Raw genomic sequence first — 19,043 nt, 5'->3', positions numbered from 1 at the left:
CCGGTATCCTCTGCGACACGAGAGCGTAATTTCACTTTGAAACGTTCGCAAACAAGTTTACCGACTCTCAAGGGTCGCTAATGTCTACATATATTTGACGCAAGATGTGCTTTAATCGCGCTATATTAATATATCGCGCGCGCGCTGGTAATTTCGTCTACTTTTTTTTTTTTTTTTTTTTTTTTTGAATATGCGCGCTTTTATTATCTCGCTCGCTTGCGCGATAACAACTCGAAAAGGGTATTCGCGCACGAAGTGTGACGTCACACGTGCGACATGTCGCGTGGAAACTTTTTCCTTTGTAATTTATAAGTTTTTCCCTGCCCGTTTTCTTTCAGTAGAGTACGTGAGCTTTTCCGTCTCTTTAATTTGTATCGTCGCACTTTTTGTGTTTCAGTATGCGGCGACATTCACGGACAGTTCTACGACCTGATGAAGTTGTTCGAAGTGGGCGGTCCACCCTCCTCGACCAAGTATCTCTTCCTCGGCGATTACGTTGACAGAGGTTATTTCAGTATCGAGGTGAGTACGTAGGAGAGAGAAGTAGGTAGTTAATTTATAACAACACACTCGGTAGTTAAAAGTCTGTTATTACACCAATTTTTTTTTTCTTTTTCTATGTAAATTATCCTAATGCGCCGTGTTGCGCAAATAATGCAGATGTAAGAGATGATGATAATTTTATTTCTATTGTCTGGCGGAAAATTTTGCTCGTTTCAGGAATTACACGAAAGCACTCAATTATCGGAGTTTGTTAATTAGCGCATGTCCATTAATTAGTTATTAAATCGTTGGCTTTATCCAAGCTTAAGCGGCGAAGTGCGAAAGCGTCAATCCTGTGAGAGAGAGGCTTGCTTTGATATCGCGCGATTGTCGCAAATGTCGTAACGTCTATGAGTAGATTATTAAAATTGTAATTTAACAGTTTGCTACAAGCTTCTTAGAAAGTTGTCCCCCGCCTTTTAAAAGAACGGTTAATTGTGAACGCTTGTTTGCGCGTCAGTTTAATTGCATCGGGATTAATTACGACGATTCCATTTGCGCGCGTACATCTCGATTATATTTCTCAATTTATGAAGAACACATTATTTAAAAAAAAAAAAAAAAAAAAAAAAAACGTAATTGTGAACGCTTGTTTGCGCGTCAGTTTAATTGCATCGGGATTAATTACGACGATTCCATTTGCGCGCGTACATCTCGATTATATTTCTCAATTTATGAAGAACACATTATTTAAAAAAAAAAAAAAAAAAAAAAAAAAGCGTAATTTCTTACGCAAATCAACAAACAATATTTCTCGGAAAAAACTACTCCACTTCAATTGTTTTTCCATTTTGCACTTTACGTTCTCCGAGTTTCATCTCGATTTTTTAGTCGAGCGTTTTTTTATTTGCAGCAACCCTCGGCGTATCCATTGCGAGCGGTAAATGCGCCTTAAATTTTCTCCGAGTGTAAGGAATCTTTATCTCTCTCGTACAGAAGGAAACGTAATAGACAAAGAAAGGGCGAGAAGAGATACTCTTTTTCCCCGTATATATATATGTACACGTAGAATGCATTTGTTACTTGGAGCATTGCGCTCATTCTTGAATGCAATTTTGAAGCACGCACGAATAATCAACTTCGATCCGACGCGAGCGCTCTATTTCGCGAGATAAAATTTTGTCACCGGCGAGTAAGCTCGATGTCAAGTATAATGCAATATTCCGGGCGTGCTATTGGAACAAGAAAATGCGCAAGAGAAGCTGCGCTCGATGTATATTGTGAGAGCGCGTGCAGGCAAGCGTTACTCGAATGTTACTTTCCGTCGAGTCACGAGACATTTTTACACTTCGTACCAAGGTAACGAATCATTTCCACTTCGCAAATTTCGTAACCGGAAAAAAATGAGAGAAAAGAAAAATTACACGAAGTTTCGAGTATAATCATTCCTAAATCGCGCGATGCGCAAAATAAAAATTTCGCATCGACGGCGCCAGACATTCGCGAATACAATTTCTCTAGTTTCGAAGGAAATCTGCGGTACACACTACGAGCTCCAATATTGACTGCATAAAGATTCTGAGAATATTTTGAAGAGAGAATATTTTGCATCGATAGGATTTACATTAGTGCTTTCAAATATTTCTTACGCGCTCTAATTCACGAACAAGATGAGAATAAGATAACAATATACTAGAAAAAAAAATAATAATAATTTAAAAGTGATGTTTTCAATTATTTATTGTTTTTTTTTTTTATTCAGTTTCGTAAATGATAGACTTACAATATTTCTAAACTCCGTGCGTATATGCACATGTAATAGATAGTAGCGGAAGGACACATCAGATTTTGCGACAATTTCCGTCGAGTGTAAAAATTTATGGGGTAAGAAACACAGGAGACACAATATTTTTCTCTTTCCTACGTGATGTCACACGTGGCGCCGCACGTATCAACGTTTAAATATATTTTTCGTAAAGTACATTCTTATATACGAGACAGCGAGTTGCAAGATGGCACCTTTTACGAAAATCTCTTGATGTATTCCGCAGTTGCCGTTATTCAGATCGAGATGCGTCTTCGTTGGATTTTGAATAATGCAAGACGCAACGTGTCACCTCCGCCGTGTCGTTGTGAAGCGCAACATAGATGCTGTCAGATTTGTTACAACACACAGGCGAATGTCGCGCGTTGATCTAAAAGTCGTAGTCACAAGGAATCGCTGTTTCCAATCACACTGATGGACCGAATTTAATGGAATCTTTCAAGCACAGCTTCTTTTAAAAACCGATCGATACACCCGCTCCGAACGTGAAATAATATCGCGCGGAGATGCTCTTTTTCTCCGAGAGCTTTTGTTATTCGAGTCGGAAATAACTGTTACAAAAATAATTATTATTACACTTTCCTTTTTGTATTATACTTTTCTCTCGTTTTTCATCAACTTCATTCTCGTCATATACCCGAGTTAAATTATATTTGAGAAATTCTTTGCTCGTTGAACCACGCAGTTTCCATTTTCTTGACTCGGAGAAATAACGCGGAATTTCTCGGGTCGCGCAAACGGAACTGAGAACTTCCAGGGAGATAATTTCGCGCAAGCGGATGCGGGCTCGATCGTATTTACGACTCCTCGATGTATTGCAACGTGAGAGAACCGATCTATTCGCGGGAGAGATACACGAGATAAAGCAAACTGTATGTTCTTATTTTACGACACTATATGTTTGAGAACGGAATGAGTCTCTCCCTCTTTTTTTTTCTCTCTCTCTCTCACTCTCTCTCTCTTTCTCTTTGTGTCCAGTAAATGGCATAATGTGTAATTATAAATTGATCGAGAGTCGCGTGCGTTCCTCGTATGCAAAAGGGTTTGTGTCGCGTGGCTGCTTCCCTCTTTTAAGATGATTTGATCCTTTAAGGATGCTCGGCTCGATGGCTCGATGCCTGAAGAAAGAGGGTTTGTTTTACGTTTTAAGAGGGTCTATCCTCGAGGTGTACATATATATATATATATACATTGTGTGTGTGTATGTGTACTTATATATATATATATATTATATTATATACACGCGCGATCGTGTGTACGAAGCAAATATGGCGTGTGTACGCATCTTACAGCGTAGCAGAGCCGCATGTCGAATCTTGAGATCGATACTCTCTGCAATATGCTACGTACGATTCCTTCATAGATCCTTTCCTTCGATGCTGTACACGTGCACGGATTTCGTTGGCGAAACCTTCGTTCCCTGATCATTTAAGAAGAAGGAGAAAGAGAGGAATCCTAGAGCTTAAAGGGAAGACACGAAGGAAATTCCACAATCGTTCTTTTGAAAATCTTATTCTCCGCTCTCTCTCTCACTCTCTCTCGAAAATCACATATTCGGAAAGAAACATTTTTCCGAACTCTTTCTCGCACGTAATTCCCTTGCGGAAGCATTTATACATTCTGCACGCTGTCTTCTCTCAGGGATAAACATTAGTGCGGATTGTACGTTACATTTTCAAATCTAAGAATTGTATCTACGAATGTAATTGTCACGGGCGCGCATTTATATAGAATTATGAAGCGAGAAGGAAATGACGTCCGCGCGATCGGAAATGCGCTCGCAAAGAGCGCAAGTAACACACACGTTCTCACAAGCGAGTGTCGCGACAGAATCTGAAGGCCGATATACCGACGGCCGAGTGCGTTATTTCGTTACAATGCCAATGAGGGCCCTCGCGTGTAATTATAGCGGCGTCGACAAGGCAAGAGAGAGAAAACGAGCGAGCGAGTCAAGCAACCGCTCCGCTGACTTCGCAAAGAGACGGTGGACGAAGGGCCGCGGGACGCGAGAAGGAGGAGAACGACGACGACGACGACGGTAGACGACAGTCGATCGGGTTTCAACGGGGAGAAAATAATTGACCTCGAAGTCTAAGAAAAAAATCACCGCCGTGGCTTTTATGGCACCGGGCAGGTACATGCCGGGGATTTATTCCGCGGCGGCGGCGTCTCTCGTTCAAAGATCGAAAAAACCATGTGTATCACAACATATATATACATACCTTTCTCTCTCTCTTCCACCATGACGTAGTAGCGTCGAGGGGGGTACAGCGCAATCTTCCGTAGTATCTGCGCACGCGAGAAGGAGAGAGCGCGAGAGATAAATATCCTATATATCTTGAACGTGTGACATTTCTTTTCTCCCATCTGCAAGCTCGCGGTGCGGTATCGGTAGTTCCATGGTATTGATTTGATGCACAAAGGTTAAACGTTCCGGCTCGACGGTTTCAATCGCAATCACATCTTATAGATAATGCGACACGCTTCGAGATGAAATCAACTTTATGTTTCTATATCTTTATTTATTTATTTAATTTTTTTAATAAAACACAATTTTTTAAAAGAAAAATTACATATCCTCTGAAGGAACAATAATATAACTTGCTAGGTCTTTATTTTGTGTCAAGTATTTTTTTTTTGTATATTTTATTTCTAAATTTGGAAAAAATTTTTATGGAAGCAACAAAGAAATGTGTGTTGAGCGAACTACGGCGAGAATTGTTTCGGAATTACTCACAACGGAATTTGAAATTGAATTTTGTCAGTGACGGAGAAAACTGACAAAACGCTGACACACACACGGCATCTGTAAACGCGATAATCCGCACTGTTCGTGCGTAATTGAGTTCATTTAAAACTTGCCGTGTGCTTCATCCGTGATTATTAAATAGCCGCGAACAACGAGTGCGGAACGAATGTTGGCCGCGTTAAAGAGCTTCGACGGGATCGTACGCGCGCGCGCGCGATTCATTTTCCTTCTCTCCCCATTCCCGAAAATTTCTCTCGCTGTACTATGCAGTTAATGGAGTCGTCATTACAAACGCCGCATTCGAGGCCGAACTAAATTAGCGCAGACACACAAAATTTTCGCGCGAAATATTCACCGGTCTGTTCGTTAGCAACATTGGCCGTTAGCAATTTAATGCGGGTCAGTGGTCTGTGTGTGTTACAACGAATAATATTAATTAGCGATGCATCCGCGCGTAACGCCCTTCGCCGCCCTCTCTTTCTCTATACACGTCGGCAGCAACCGATTTTCGTCGATTGCTCTTGCGGAAACGGTTAAAATTTGGAAGTTTATATACACGATCCAGCGTATGGGGTGTAGGTTAAGCGAGAGAGATGATCTCTCTCTCTCTCTCTCTCACACTTTTTCTCTCTGAATATAAATTTAGACTTTTATTATTTATCATTTTTTCTCTGAAATGTCAGTAAACGATATTTAACGTCAATTAATTTACGCCATATTTTTCTCTGCACATTTAATTTACGCTTCTGCAGCTACGCGGTGTATGTGTTTTTTTTTTTTTTTATCGCGAAATGCAAGCCAAGTGCGACTTGCGCACTCAATTTTTCATTTTCCCGAGGTCGCGCCGTAGAAACTGTCTCTCGCCGTTGCCAAAATGTTCACCTTTAACATCGCGTTTCGCACAGAGATTATTAAATGACATCGTTGTCGGTGGAGCTGGTTCAAGGGGAAGAGGACGGAGAGAGTTTCAACTTGGGTCGTCCATCTCCTCGCCGATGTGTCGATTAATAGCGCGTTAAATTATAGAGGAAATCCCCCCCGCAAGGGGCCCCGAACGCGCGCGCGCTCGGCGATGCAATCTGCCGGGGCGCGCGCGCGTCACTCGAATTCATGCGATGCAAGTTCTGCAATTAAAGCGAGGGAATGCCGATCAAACCGGGGGGGTATCTTGAAGCGCTCACGAACCGCGCTCGAGTGAATTGTTTCGATTTAATTGGAGAATCTCGATATTGTCGAGAGATGCGGCGCGCAATTGCAAGCTAGTTTGAATGTTTTTGTCTTTGACAGTTTTGCCCTCTCGTTTTACCACCGCGAAGTATTGTATATTATTTTTACCGTTAAAAAATCAACATCACACACAAGCAAAACGAGCTCGCGGGACAAGTTCGTCGAGAATGAACTGCTTGTGTCGATTACTCTTTGAAGTTTTTTATTTGCGTTTTAGACATGCGCTGTTTTTTCTTACGTCAGTGTAAATGTTTCCCATGTTTTGTTTCTACAATAAGAAAAAAACCGGGCGTTTATGAAATCGATAATAAGATTGATTTCTATCTTAAAGCGCGTGTCACGTTGTCTATAAGCCAATATTCACACTTTAAAGTTGTATGAAACAGTGTCGTCACGATTGTATATACGATGCGCTGGTTCAGGAAAACTATCCGATTAACACTTGCTCTTTGTACTTTTTGCAGTGCGTATTGTACCTGTGGGCGCTAAAATTGTGCCATCCGACCACGCTTTTTCTCCTCAGAGGTAACCATGAGTGCCGTCATCTCACGGAATACTTCACATTTAAACAGGAATGTAAGTAGAAAAATGTTCGATATTGTTTTTTTTTTTTTTTTGTTTGATATGTTGTAACGAGAATGAATAATTATTCTCGATATTGCAATTAAAATATTTGACAATTAAATTGTCTTTTCCTTCGAGTCTAACAGAAAAAAGGGATATATTATACATTGTTTAAGAAATCATTCTTTTTTTTTTAAATGATTCATATGGTGAAAGGAAATTGTCTCTTTTCTTTCTCGAAACGCTCACTCCCTACGGGATGGTTTTTACGCGGCGCGGTTCTAGCGCTGCAAGCTTTTTCAGTTCAGTTTCGCTTTGTTTCGCGTTGTAATAAGAAATTATTTCCTGTTTAATAATTCGCAACTTGGATTAAGTCCTTTGCTTCGTTAGTTATGACGTCGCTGCCTTGTAAGGTGGATTAGCAGGTTCCGCACTCTGCGGCGGAATTTATGCGTCTCATTTACATCACGAACTTCGGTGTTCCACATATGCGCGCACTGTAATTAGCGAATCTTAAGTAACAAAAGCGCGGAGTTTACAGAGAGAAAAGTAAAATAGTGTAGAAAATATACGACATTTTCTCTGCGCCGCGTAGATTTCATTTCTCGAGAAAAGATAAACACGAGAAAAAACTTGCGATTTTAAGTACAATATTTTATTTACGATCTTCTCTTATTTGCGCAGTTAATATTATGATATAAAAAATTTATAATATATATAAAATGTTTATTAGAAATTTTTCTCTGGAAAGGTACCGTGCCGCATAATAATATTAACGTCATATAAATACTGTATTACAACGACACCCTCGATTGATCGGGCCAGCGATAACTCGGGCTGTAATATCGACCTTGCAACTCTCGCATACGCGTCCCTTCAGGTCTTCGAGTCTCGTGTAACCTCCACCATATCAAATAAGTTACGAGATCGTAAAACGCCGGATATCGCGGAGCGTTATATACGTATTTGCTTGAACGATGGAACTCACATACGCGTACGATGCTCGCTCGCTCAATCGCTTCAAGTTTTAGTTACGAGAACTATGACGGGATTCGGGATTACATTAATCGCGCGAATCTCATCTTCTGCCACTACGTTGCAATTTATATTCACCAATACCATATGAGAATGTAAAATTTACAACTTTATTTGATATCAAACGCAGCTGTTCGACTACGATATTCTCTCCTCCTCTCCTCTCTCTCTCTCTCTCTCTCTCATGGAATATGCATCGTGCATTAGACAAATGAGCCTTCGGCGATAAAAAAAAAAAAAAAAAAAAGTCGAACGACCGCGCGCGCGTTCGATCGAAGCAGAGCGCTCTATGCATCGGGCCGCGCGCATATTTGATAACGCGTTTTGAAGCATCTGTGCCGATGATACCCGATGGTCCTTCGACGCATCCATCTCCGACGTGCACTCGCTTAATCTCGATGTCCTTGTCTTTTACAATGTTGCAGGTATCGAAGAAACCGCGCCCGCGTCGTACATCACGTTCCTCGTTCCCGCGTCGCGAGTCGTAATGCGTTGTATCGTCACTGCCATCGTAAAACGTTATAACGACGTAGAGCGGGAAGCAGGAAGCCGCGGGGGGCGCCTCGCAAATACTCGCAGGCTGACCTAGTATCGGACAATTTTCCGCGATCGATACACTTTTCCGCGAGACGCCGGTTTCTGCAGAGCGCACGCGAGGTTCTCTCTCTCTCGAGAGAGCTTTGCGCCAAATGATACATCCAAGATCTCTCTCGCTGATGAATTTGTCGAGAGGAAGAACACACATAGAACTAGTAATCGTTTTAGAGAGTTTGCGTCTAATTTGACTAATAGCGTAGTTAGTTTACGAGGCAGCAATTTTAGACAACACGTTCAAATTCGCAGGTGTTTAAAGGAACTAAAAGAAAAAAACTCGTACGTATTCTACCTACGGTTGTATGTATATTGTATAAGCGTTTTATATGCTGTGTGTCTCGTATTTTACCGAGAGCTCGTATATCTTTCTTTCTTTCTTTCTCTCGTGTTACTTTTATATTCTATACAATTGTATACATATATATAGCTCCATTATTGAACTGACTCGGAACGATCATCGAGAGAAACGTCACTCGTATTACACATTTTTATACAACCGTGCGTCATTTCGTACGTATCGTTCGGAAAACAGTTTTGATTACTTTTCTACGTATTCAGAAATCGGTGTAATGCCATTTTTCAATCGCGATGTTCAAACAAAGTGCGTGTGAGAGACCGCCTGATAAAAACGTCGCTTTCGCGCACGCATTGTGACCCCAATTCCGCACGCGTTTAATAACCGCAATAACCGCGAAAATCCCGGCGCGCGCGCGCCGACCGGTTGGCGCTTTAATCATCGTTTTAACGCGGGGGCTTTTGCCTCGCATTTATTGGCGGGCGTTTGGGAGCAGCCAGACCAGAAGAGGGGAGAAAGAGTGGAGGTAGAGGGCGTGCGCTCGCTCGCTCGCGTATATCTTTTCCTCCCTTTTCTCCTTTTTCCGCAACCGCCTATTTACGCGGCCTAGTTACCCCGCGCTGCTATTACGCCGGCATTCACGTGCCAGCCGATCGTGAAAATTGCGATTATCTCCGGCGGCTCGGGCTTTTCCTCCTCGCGATACGAAGCCGCGATAGCACGCTCGCGCGGGAGCAGGAGCGGCGCAGTGATTTTTTTTTTCTCTTTTCTTTGGATTATTGTTTTTTTTTTTTTTTTTTTTTTTTTTTTTCCCAACAAAACACCGACAGCAAGCCTCAGAACTCGATACTTCGGAGTACGACATGCGTTGCGTGCGTTCAGTTTTTTTTTTTTTTTATTTTTTATTTTTTTATGTCAAGTATAATTGTAACAACGGTAAAAAGTTTGTGACAATGCGTCTTATCGTGTTTTTTTTTCCTAACGCGAATATATACGCTCAGTTCGCGACAAAAAAAAATATCGTGCGGTTTCCACCCGCATTTTTCCTCGCGCGACACCGCCTACACATCTTTCCGCCAATTCGGTCAACAATGACACGAGAAAAATATAACGCGCTTAACCGTGACATATAGAGAAGTTCGATACCGGATTCTATCAAGATAAATGTGCGGTTGCTCCTTGCCGCCATTTATCTCGTGTGTACACCTCAAATACATCATTTTTATATACATCATATACTACCATTTCTATTATAATATAGAATGGCGGTACGACTTCGATCTCTCTTCTCGTTTATTAACTCGACCTGACCTCGCAGCATACACGAAAGAAAATTTCGAGCGCTTTTTGTTCTATGATTAGTTAGATTGTTATTTGTTATGTTTGTTAAATGTTTTCGAACAATTACACCATATGTATATGACTATAGTTACTGTATCACTATATAAGTTATTGTTTTTATATTATTTCAAATTTTGTTTTCTTGTTCATTTTGTGTTTCTTCGTTTTGATCGCGATGTTACGTTACGCGATTGTCTCGTAACTGCGGCGTCCGCACTTAGCTCCGTTTCGCGATGCGCTGGAAACTATCGCGCATCCTGCGAGAGAGACGCGCACATTTCTCGGAGAGAACGCATTATTATCGCTTGTGTGCGCATTTCGAGAGAGCAAGAAGCCGAGACGCGCTGGCCGCGCGCCAAGAGTTGGTATGTGTGTCGTTTCGAAATGGACTTCGCCGCCAAAAACGATCGTTTGTTTCAGCGAGAACGCGGGAGAGACACACAAACGAACGCGCAATTAAATTGTCGACGATTTTCGCCGAAACCATTTTCATCGCAGCAAATACCGTCGCGCGCATTCCGCAACTATACAGAAATAAAACAAGACGCTGTCTGCGAGAATCAGAGTTGACGCTATATTGTATAATTAGATAGTTAGCAATAAGTTTGTGTTGAGTAAGTTTTGCTTAAATTATTCGCTCGAAAGTTATTGTGCCATTCTATTTTCCACCCGTTCCAAATATTTTGGCAAGAATTTCTGAAAAAAAAAAAAAAATAAAATAAAATAAGTTGACAAGAGCGTGTTTTTTTTAGCGTTATTTATTACGTCGTAGCTAAATGATGATAGAATATTTTTTCTTAACAAAAATAGAAATTTTTAAGCAACCTTTCAACCGTCAATTCAATAAAACATGGAAACATTGTGTCTCAGGCGTGTACTTGACACGACACATCCGCACATCCCGTTTTTCTTCTAACCTTCAGTCTGCAATCTCAAAGAGATTCTCATGTCCGGTCAGCGTCGGATCGTTCATTTGCGAGTCTTGTGAAGGCTCTCGAAAGTGGCAAGCTCGAGCAGCAATCCGTTTAGCTTCAGTGCCGACAAATCTTTATCCTGTCGGGACTACTCTGCTTTATTGGCAGGAAATCCTTCTCGCGCGTCACCTCGAAGCAGCGCGATTCGACGATCTATTTCGTCGACGTGGCGAATATATATTGGGAACCGGGATATAACACCGCCATATACCCTGAGATTAGACATCGCGTGAAACATGTTGAAGATAGAAAACGACGGGTTAGCAAGAGAAAAAGAGAGAGAGAGAGAGAGCTTCTCACAAAAATCCATTGAAAATTTCAAAGTTGTCACGTTTTCTCATTTTTGCAAACACTCTGAGTAATCCTCTTCCTATATAAAAAATCCATGTGTACCGCAAAGTGCGCGTTTTGATATCGAATGTATCGCATCTATTGTTGCCTCTTCTCGACGTTGCCGATTGATTGGTTGATCGAGTCAAGTCGAGTCGAATCGAATCGGTAAGATCGAGAAAGTAAATAATGACAGAAAAGCGATTCTGACAGTTCGTCATATATGTGGAGAAAATTAAACACGTGACTAAAGTAAAGTCACTTGACAGGAGAGAGTGAGAAAAACAACACGTGACTAAAGTAACGTGACTGTAATTTATATTATATATAACATTAAATAATATATATATTATACATATAATTTATTATATATTTATAATATTATACTTTATATTGTATATTATATATATTATATACATACTACCGTAAAGTCACTGACCTCGGCTGCGTGGCCTTGGCGGGGTCACTGACCTCGGCCGCGCGGCCTTGGCGGGGTCACTGACCTCGGCCGCGCGACTTTGGCGGGGTCAGTGACTTTAGTCACGTGATTACGGGAGGTGTGTGTGTGTGTGTGTGTATTATATATAAATATAGAATATTATATATAATATATGTAATATTCTCTTTTTTACTCTTTTCCTTGTCACGTAACTTTAGTCACGTGTTGTTTTTTACTCCTCCCTTTAACTATTTTTTTATTTTGATTTTCATGAGTTATTTCTGACATTTCTCGTATGTCCATCATGTGTATTATATGGTTTGTAAGACGTATATACTAACAACTGTCATCGCAGTGACATATTGTGTTTACACTACACGTTAAAATAAATACAATAATAGCATGTAGCGCGCGCCTGTGTTGTGCTAGTATAACAAGTAACATCGTGTATATCCAATTACTCGAAAACAAAGAAAACTCGAACATTCGAGAAACAAAACTCGATTTTGTCCACGTTGAGATTTGGTTCGTTTTATTTTCGAGGAATGACGACTGTGTGGGGAATAACATTCCTTGTAAGTATTCGAGGCAAAGGATTATCGCTCGGCATATAAGTTTTTTTTTTGTTGCACTTGTAGGGTGAGAAAGAGAGAAAGAGAGCGCGCGCCAGGAGAAGAAACTGTGGAGCGAAATTGAAGGAACACAGAACGGGCGTGGACGACAGCGGGCGCGCGAAACCTTTGCCGTGAAGAGGAGAGTAGTATCCATTATTCTGCGAGGACACGCGCGGGAGAAGTGCGACGTAAAATGGCTCCCGTGTTCGCCATTCTTTTTACGACTCGTTCGCGGAATAGTCCGTAGCCGACCATGCGTATCCCACCTCGCTTGTCAGTGTCCTTCCTCATGGCTCCCTCACGTCGTTTCTCTCTTACGTTTCTCGTCCGTCTCACAGTCTTCGCCGCGCTTTCTTCACTCGGGACGACGGATTAGACATTGGCCGTTCCGTTTTCTCTCTCTCTCTCTTTCTCTCTGTTCGTATCTCGTCTAGTAAAAAATTAGCTCGCATGAAATTAGCTGGAAGCGACCCGACCACTTTCGTGCCGTCGTGAAATGTCGCGCACGAAAGATAAGAGAAGGCAAAATTCTTTCTCATCGCGCATACAAGAGAAAAGTCATCGTACACTTTAACAAGTTGGATCTGTTTTGTTTTTTTGATTGCAGGTAAAATAAAATACTCAGAGAGGGTATACGACGCGTGTATGGACGCGTTCGACTGTTTGCCGCTCGCAGCCCTCATGAATCAACAGTTTCTGTGCGTGCACGGCGGCCTGTCGCCGGAAATTCACAATTTAGAAGATATTCGTAAAGTAAGTAGATCTCAATTTTTGCAATTGCTTCAATTTTTTAATCGCTTTTCTTTCTTAGTTTATTTTTTTTTTGAGATAAAACATGATATTGCCGTTTGCACGGCATATATATTTGTGCAACCATTTGGCAACCGTCCCCTTAAGTTTATTTCTTTTTTCTTATCTCGGGAAGAGAATTCTTACACTTGATATTGCGGATTTGAGCGAGAGAAAATCTACAGTTTCACATAGATATCGAATGCCATGTCAATAGTGCCGGAGACACTTTTTCTGTTTGGAGATCATCATTTTTTTTTTTTGTCAAAGTACGCATCTCGACAAATTGCGTGTACGTCGAAAGAGAAAGTAAAACTTCGGATTCGATCACCCCGCTTGTCAGTCTCGCGCAGAATAACTGAACTGTAGATCATTTACCTTAAGTGAATTTATCACGTGATACTATTTCGCTTTGATCATTGCGTGCCTCGTTTGCATGCGTACATACACGAGAGAAAAAAAATGCAAAAGAATTTTTAATGCTTGGTGTACGTTATTTATTTTTCACATGATATCTTCGATAATTTAGTTGTTCGTGGCCTCGAGTCTGTTTTTTTTTTTTAAACAAATTTACGCAATCGAAAGACTATATAAGCTGTGTGCAAGAGCCATTTGCGCTTTGTTGTATATCTTGACGAGGCAGGATGCGATCGATTGATAAACGCGCGTGTGTCCTGCGTGTACATTAGCCTTGATATTATTTCTCGTAATTGTGCCGAGGCCAATCGTTCGATCGGCGGCAGTCATTGGACTCTACGGCGCGCCGGAAGCGAGCCAGGGAGCACCGACGTGCTGCCACCTGCTCTATCGATCCACATCCACCTACGCCTTTTCACCTTCCTCCATTGCGTGCGACATACACGGGCGTGCGTGCACGCGGTCGGGCATTGCGTGTGCGATATGTATGTATGTGTGCGCACTCACACCGATATCGCGTCTCACTGTCGTCGACTCGTCGTTGCCTTCGTTTTCGAAGTATCTCAACGAAGCGGATCGCGCGTTACCTCTGCGTTTAGATGCGCGAGATAAACAATAAAAATAAAGGTTTGTCTGTATATAAAAGTGGAGACATACATTATTAAATACAAACCGGAGGAAGAAAATACAACGTGCGTTGAAATACAACATCTATATTGCGATATATTTTAAAACCAATAACGTGTAAGCGGTACTTTTGTGTTACACATCGCACATGTTGTAAAATTTCTATGTGTACACATCATTATCTGATGTGTGATTGTTACGACGCTCGATGCAAAAATACCGATTAAAAGGTTGTGATTAAAAACTAAACCCACATTAACGTCTCATCGGGATCCTAAACTCTTTTGTTGTTCGCAAATCGGAAAATTATTCGATTTGACGTGTATCTCTACCACGTATCTCTACTACCTTCTGATTTCGTTTTGATAATTCTTGCGTGTCTTTCACATATCGTACGCGCGGTGTCGCGTTTCACGTTGGCAATCGAAATTCCCGAATGACACCCGTATTTCTCGGCGATCGACGTGTTGTGGGATACGCGCGAGAGAAACGAGCAGTTTCGTATTTCGCCGCGCTCGTGAAAATTCGCGCTCTTTTCATACAAGCATTTTGTCATCGAGAAGCATCGCGCCGAGTTTTCACGTCGATTGTCTAAAATGGAATTTCGTATCGTTTCGGAGCATTTCGCTTTTTATTCTCGCAAACTCTCTCGCGAAGAACTTATAATCATTCGATATTGTGGTCGAAATCGAGAGAAAGAAAGAGAGATAGATAAAGAGATTTGGATGGTGATTTTACCTGATGATCGAGTTTTTGTATTTCCATATTTTTTTCCATATATTTTTTCTGGTTAATTGAAATGATACAATGCACGTTTATAACGACACGACAACATGGAATGTAGATTATTTCTTGTTAGCAACAATTTCGAATAACATGACATGCGTTTCGAGTAAAATGTTGAAAGGAGAGCACATTTAATTGTACATGAGATACGTAAAAAAAAAGTTGCATATGCGCGATTACGAGAGATTTGTCTTCTGTCAATAAACAAAATGAAAAACTTAATTCCGTTAAAATAAATCGTTGTAATAAAGTGGTGATAACAATAAAGAGACAATAATCAATATTTCTCTTTCTTTCTCTTTCTCTCTCTCTCATTTGATAAGCAAAAAAGACTATCACTGTAAAAGTATTATCGCTGAATTCTGATCGCGATTTTACGATTTTTCTCTCATCATCAGTCGGAATTTTGATGGGTTATGTTTTATTTCCGAGCGGTTTTATCGCCAGCGTTTCAGAGCGTTTGATATGGAAATTGACATCCTCAGTTGGACGATATCGCGAGTCTTTTGAGAGCAAGAGCCCGTAAAACGTGACCGTACGCGTCCTGCACCTTAGAAATGCTCTCAGCAACGCTTTAACCTCCTTTCCGTCTCCTATCCGGATAATCGTTCTGAATCTTTGATCGTGACTCGCACGCACGAAGACTTCTCGGTGAGAAAAAAAGTGAGAGAGAGAGAAAAAGAAATTTCAGAAGAGTTTCAATTCCATAGTGGGACCGTCAAGATGCTCGCATTATCGTTTTCTTAAATAATTAAATTTGAGAGTGTAATTTTTTTTTTTTTTTTACCTAACGCGCATACAACTGTGTACGTATATTTATATATTCAAAATATTTATATATTCAAGAATCAGATTTTTAAATCATAAAAAATGTTTGTGTAAAATTGCAAATATAACGTTATTAAAATTCTACAATATTACGACCGCAAATGTGAACCGCATTTCTTGCATAAAATCTGCTTTATTAAAAATTGTAGCATATTTGTTATTCTGACTGAAATTAATTTTTTACGTATGCGTATCTTCATAATGCAGTAAAAGCGTCGAAAAGTTTAGCTTCGTTCATATAAATATGTTATAGAAGACGAGATCTTGAACAACTTTTTTCTTTACACATAACCACCACGTTTGGGCGCTTAGTTTCCAAGATATTTGCCAAAAACTTGCTACTATTACACTGAATCCTGTCTATACGTGTTTCGCGACAATCGTTTTTCGACATCGTATACATTTCACAAGTAAATATTTTGTTTGTATCACACACTGTATCGTACACGTGTGTGGGCGGAGTCTTTTTCTTCACACTCTCTTCCCAAAAAACCTAATCCAATCTATGTCACTATAATACCATTAATATCACGATGCATATTGTTTGTCAATGTATGCTACTTTCGTGAATAACACAGTATAGGTTGAATTAGATTAGGTTTTTTTTAGGGATACAGATGGAGAAGCGAAGCCCACACGTGTACGTGATACAGTGTGTGATACAAACAAAATATTTATTTGTAAAATGTGCACAATGTTAAAAACAAAGGTTTATTTATAAAACTTTTGTGCACAATGTTAAAAACAAAGGTTTATTTATAAAACTTTTTTTGTGTATAACTTTTTAATAAACAAATTTCTTTTGAGCTCCCTCGATTGATTCCTAATTTTAGGTGATGAAATAAAGCGTTTTAAAAAAAAAAAAAACGTATTGAAATAGCCAAAATTGGGAAAAGCCGCTGTATAATTACCAAATACTTAAACAATTTGTAAAGTTTTATTTTATGATCAAGATTCTCAAGTTTCAAAAAGTTTTGTTATTTTTTAGATATGTTCCAAACATCTTTTTAATGAGTCGCAGCATTTTATGATAATATATATAAAACTATATATTTTTTTAATAATAATATGTAAATAATCTTACTTAAAACTGACGTCAGAATACTTGATCATTATTGAACGTAAACTGTGTGTATGTGTGTGTGTGTGTGTGACGTATGTTGTAAACAAAATCTTGATCATTAATCATTTCAAGAAATCCGTTAAAACTTATGTAAGAATACTTGATGATTATTGAACGTGAACTGTGTGACGTAAACAGTGTGAACAAAATCTTAATCATTAATCATTTCAAGAAATCCGTTGAACACCGAGAAATTGTCGGTATCGATCTCGAGAAGCGCGCAAGAGAGCCGTATATCTGTATTAAAGCCGTTCAATTTCGTACCGGTCATGCCGCATTAATTCCGCTTAATTTATATTGACGAGAGGGAGGGGCCGAGTTAGAGAGAGAAAAAGAGAGAGAGAGACAGAGAGAGAAGAAGGGATGGAATATATAGGATCCGTGCAGGGCGCGTGCATTTTATCGGTTGAAAACTCGCGATTTATGCGATCGTGTTCCGGGGGCCGCTTTAAATAGCGGGCGAGTTCGCGCTATCGCGCCGCCACTATTAAGTTAATCGCCTTGCACGCTCGCACGCGCGTATATGGCACGTGTACGCGTGCGAGAACCTGCTTTAATAAGAATAATAATTACACGAGCGAGAGGAGAAAAGTTCCTCCTCTCTCCGCAAAGAGAGGTACAAAAAACGAAGCAATTTCAAAACGCGTTGACCCAGCACCGCAACGACGTTTCCCTTGGAACTCTCTTTCTTCGGTGAAAGAGAGAGAGATTAATTGAGAAAATTATCCTGAATGAAGTTTTTTTGCAGTGTGAAGTTTCTTTAAATTTTCAATTGCGCAAAAATACATCGCTTTTCGTTATTCTTAAATCGCAGAAATATATTTTCATTTGAAATATATATTTCTTTTGACACAAAATAACATAACGGGAAATTTCTTTGGATGGTAACTTCTTCGCGCCGGAGATAGATACATATAAGTATCGCTTAGATTTTTCACAAAAAGAAATAGAAAAAACGCTATATAAATGGTCAATGTTTCTTCAGAAATGTCGTAACTGATGTTTTACGAGTTAAAATAATTAATAATCATATTTCTGTTTTCGTGAAGTACAAGAATGTTGTTTGTCATTCTCAGCGCATATATTTTATTTCGGAAAAAAAAGTTGAGTGAGCAATCTTGTAGGTTTCAACTTTGATATTTTCATATCGATATTCTCTTCATCAAAGTGTTTCTTCTTGATTGTGTGGTATCCCGCTATTAGGTTGTATAAACCATGAAAAAGAAATCTATGACATTATTTTCTTATAGATGACGACAAGCAGAACACGAAACTATACTCACGCATATAATGCACGCACACGTCAGGTCACGAGATACAAATCGTTTTACGAGCTCTGTATACGTACATCGTATAAATATTTAAAAGTTGATATCAACAATTTTGCGTGTGTGTGTGTGTGTTTACTTCTGCGAGACACACGGAGTTGTCGCGATCGCAATTCCGTTCGCTTCTTTTCCCGATCGCGATGTAATTACATTTCGTGACGTGTTTTGCAAAAAGCCTATCCTATTGTACGTAACGTATATCTAACAATTAATAATCTCTTGAGGGTTCTTCACTCATGTGTCTATTTTTATCGCGGTAGAGGCGTGATAGATGTAGAGAGAACAAAAGACCGCTCTGCAACGAGCATTGGTAATTTTCCAACGTGTTTAATGATCGTGTTTAATGTTCCAATAGTACATTTTCCAAGAAACGAACACAATTATAATTATCTCCTAATCGAACGTTTATTTTGTCTCACAGATTTCGAGAGATTTCTGCGTAGTTTTTTTTGTTTTTTTGTTTTTTTTTGTAATCGAATTTAGCGTCAACAAGAAGATGGTAATTTATAACAAAATAGATAATTTTGTTCTAGATTTATTTATATCCTTCTATATCTGCATTTACTTATAATTTTTTTATATCTTTTTGTTCCGCGAAGTAATTAATATACAGAAAATGTCCAAGTAATTTCGAAAGATTCCGAAGAACAAAACGACGCTAAAGCGGAAAGAAAG

At 39.8% G+C, this 19,043-nt stretch overlaps 1 protein-coding gene across 1 annotated transcript in view; it reads left to right on the top strand.

Moving 5' to 3' along the window:
• Nucleotides 1-338: 338 nt before the first annotated feature.
• Nucleotides 339-19,043, top strand: part of LOC109860650 (serine/threonine-protein phosphatase 2B catalytic subunit 2-like) — a gene marked incomplete at its 5' end in the record, with an annotated part of 48,745 nt that continues 30,040 nt past the window's right edge. The window contains 3 exons of the mRNA XM_020439883.1: nucleotides 339-522; nucleotides 6,749-6,860; nucleotides 13,078-13,223. Of these exons, the coding sequence (XP_020295472.1) occupies nucleotides 339-522; nucleotides 6,749-6,860; nucleotides 13,078-13,223 (442 nt within the window). The remainder of the gene's footprint in view (nucleotides 523-6,748; nucleotides 6,861-13,077; nucleotides 13,224-19,043) is intronic.

Source organism: Pseudomyrmex gracilis, unplaced genomic scaffold (assembly GCF_002006095.1).
Source record: "Pseudomyrmex gracilis isolate BER0280 unplaced genomic scaffold, ASM200609v1 scaffold_441, whole genome shotgun sequence".
NCBI classification, from domain to species: Eukaryota; Metazoa; Arthropoda; class Insecta; order Hymenoptera; family Formicidae; genus Pseudomyrmex; species Pseudomyrmex gracilis.
Note: the sequence above shows the minus strand (reverse complement) of the source record. Positions and strands in the feature narration are given on the sequence as shown.